General features: G+C 46.6%; 1 protein-coding gene across 1 annotated transcript; it reads left to right on the top strand.

The window, feature by feature from the left end:
• Positions 1 to 1,502: 1,502 nt before the first annotated feature.
• On the top strand, positions 1,503 to 2,736 carry LOC146722683 (uncharacterized). The gene has a single exon (XM_085484013.1). The coding sequence runs from the start codon at positions 1,503 to 1,505 to the stop codon at positions 2,577 to 2,579; it is 1,077 nt and encodes a 358-aa protein (XP_085340139.1). The 3' UTR covers positions 2,580 to 2,736.
• Positions 2,737 to 3,327: the final 591 nt, after the last annotated feature.

The raw sequence follows: 3,327 nt of genomic DNA on the forward strand, positions 1-3,327 counted from the left end.
ACAAATGTGCATACGTTTTGCAAGTTGTAGCAATTGCACATTTGTAGTTACACCTTTCGGCATTTTTAACGTTTTTTTGACGTTTTTTTTTTTTCTTCGCTCCTCGTCCATATTTGTAAGGGGCGAGATACAGTCCGCGGCCTTCCATGGCGTGATTGTGGCGTAGTATCTCTTGCAACTGACGTTGCGCGGCTTTTCTGTCGTTTACCGCTTTTGCTACGCCAGCCGCTCCGCCAACCAGGGATCCGAGCGCGCCCAGCATTGGTAAAATCGGCAAAAATCCGCCTCGTTTCGCTGCCGAAAGTACCCTCTTCTTCGTCTTCCTCTTTTTCGTTTTCAAGCCCATGCCGAGCTTCGTCTTGGCCTTCATCGCTGTCCAGACAACTGTGGCCGCGGCTCTCTCACCGAGACTCGAGTCTTTCGCGACGATGCGAGTTTTCGCTTTCTCGGCGAGTACCTTATCCGCCGCGTGTCTCTCGGCGAGTTCGCTGCTCCGAGAGTACGCTATATCGTGTTCACGGCACGCCGCGTCCAATGGGTTGACACCTTGATCACCTCTAGCCAATCGCTTTTCCAAACGAGTTCCCGGGCCGCAAAATTGATAGCCGGGAATATGAAGCTCGACCGGAAGTGCGTTTATCGCACGATTTAATACACCTGTGCCTATTTTCGTTGACATCCGTTGCAATCTCTAGACGATACTGAGCAAAGCGCGAGTCCGCGCAGCTATAAATAGGCGGACGTTGGAGGTCAAATCGGGAGTGAGAAAATGAAATTCGTGCGACAACCTCTGACGATACGAGTAATGAATTACGACGACAGAGTACGCTGCAGCGTGAACGAAGGTGTGCGCAAACACGGTACGATGCTACCGACAACTATACGCGCGATCGTTCGCGGCCCCTCAAACTGCGGTAAAACCAACGTGTTGATAAGCCTGCTGAAAAGTCCGCACGGTGTGCGTTTCGAGAACGTGTACGTGTACTCTAAATCGCTGCAACAGCCGAAATATCGTTATTTGGAAGATTTATTGACGCCGATTGACGAAATCGGCTACTTTACATTCTCAAATAACAGTGACGTCATTCCACCGAGCGAGGCTTATCCAAATTCAATTTTTGTCTTTGATGACGTGGCATGCGACAAGCAAGATACGATAAGAGAGTACTTCTCAATGGGGCGCCACTCGAACATCGACTGCTTCTATCTCTGTCAGACATACGCGAGAATACCGAAACATCTTATACGCGACAACGCGAACCTGCTAATCCTATTTAAACAGGACGCTACCAATTTGAAGCACGTGTACAACGATCATGTGAATACCGACATGTCGTATGAGGATTTCGGGGAGTTATGTCATACATGTTGGCAACAAAAGTATGGATTTTTAGTGATAGACAAGGACAGCTCGCTTACGAACGGGCGATACAGAAAAGGATTTAACGAGTTCGCGATACCGCAGAGCCATTAGTCGTCGACAGCATTCTCTAGAGTTTAGGATGGCTGATAATATTCGCGAGCGTGAAAAGGTTGCCAAGGAGATTGCGAAGACGGCCGAATCGATCCGCAAGAAACACCGCGCTCTGAAGACCGGAAAGATCGATGATGATATCGCCGTCAAGACTCACTTTAAACCTATTATCGAGCCGCTACAAAAGATTGTCGACAACGCGACGATTTCGGTGAAAAACGAGCCTAACACCGACGACGACGGCGGTGTGAAGATCGAGACACGGTATGAGGGGGAAACACCGAAAAAGAGTAAACATAAAACCATCAAGCGATATAAAGAAGAGGAGGAGGAGACATTGAAAAAAAGAAAATATGATATTTTGAAGCCATTGGACGCTTCATTGCCGACAACATCTACACCGAAAAACGCACAACCTGTGATACCCAAAACACTCGTAGACGAAAATGTTTTCGAAACCACGCGTAACCCGCCCGAAATATCCTTTCGACACTGGTTAAGATCGTTGGAAGGTCGACAAATGATGCGAAAGGATTGGGGGCCATTAGGACAAAAGTATATGGACGCTCTCCTCGGTGCTGATGAGAAGAAAGAAATTGATAATGTATACGGAGTCTACTTCGGCGAAAATGAAATGCGGCTCGGCAGCAAGCGATTCGCGATTGACAAAGATGACAATATAATCATAGGCGACACGCGGTATATTGGAACGCCCGGATTGTACGAGTTGATCTTCAAGAAAAGACCTGATTACCAGGAGGATGATTTGCAAAAATACAAGCGCATATTATTGGCGACAAATGCGCATAAACGCAATTTTGATGTGCAAGGCCGTGTGAAGAGTAGTAAGGGGGACAAGTACAAATATATAATCGCACCGTTGACGCGGGTGGAATCGGACGACCCAAAATCTGGCATGGGAATGCCTCGCGCTATGACGCTAACCAACAATAAGATTGATTACGTGCACTGGGACGACCCCAACGAGCTAGTGGATCGCCTACGATTGCTCGATGCTTCGCACCAAGCTGGCAACAACGCGCATGACAACGAGATCTTGTCGATTATCGAGGAACTGCGGGAAGCGGGCATTATTATAAATTAAACAAGGTTCCCGACAATCTATTCAGTTCATCGTGTGACACTTTACAAAGCATTGAAAAAATGTCTATCAATAAATTTGGATTATTCGAGAGGAGAAATGATGCAACCCCTGGCACAAACGATCAATGGTATAGATTGATTAGAAAATGCGTGCGCAAAAACGCTCTGCATCGCGTCGCTGCAGATTATGTGTCACGTCCGGCCGTATAAATTTTTTCGTTTACTCCAAGTTCCTTAAACGCTATTTGAAAAGCGCGCCAAAGCCGGCCATGACGCTTAACTCCGCCTAGAAACTAAGCGTGGCGCTTCGTAGCGCCTAAGGATCTCCCACCACGGTGAGAGCCCCTACTCCGGAGAGTCCCCCTCTCCAGGCCGCCGCAGGCCCGAGCCGCCGAAACGAAGGACCTCAGAGCAGTCCCGAATTTCGGCAGTTCTCTGCGCAACACCGAACAGTATAGTCGCACTCCTAAATTCTAACTCTAAGTCCAAATTCTAAATCCTAACTCTAATTCTAAAATTCTAACTCTAAGTATAATATTCTAACTCTAAATTCTAAGTCTAAATCTAAATTCTAATTCCAAGTTTTAGTCTCGAATTTTGTACTACTATACGAATAAATCAGTGTATTCATGTGTGAAAACTAGTGTTCAGTATTCTTCAAAACTTCCACTCCCGTGATAAAATACGATAGCGTTTAAATTTGTCATACGGCGTTTGAATTCAGAATAATTCAAACTGTGTTTGGAGCG

Source organism: Nylanderia fulva, unplaced genomic scaffold (assembly GCF_048542155.1).
Source record: "Nylanderia fulva isolate GAGA-0341 unplaced genomic scaffold, ASM4854215v1 Scaffold288, whole genome shotgun sequence".
NCBI lineage: Eukaryota > Metazoa > Arthropoda > Insecta > Hymenoptera > Formicidae > Nylanderia > Nylanderia fulva.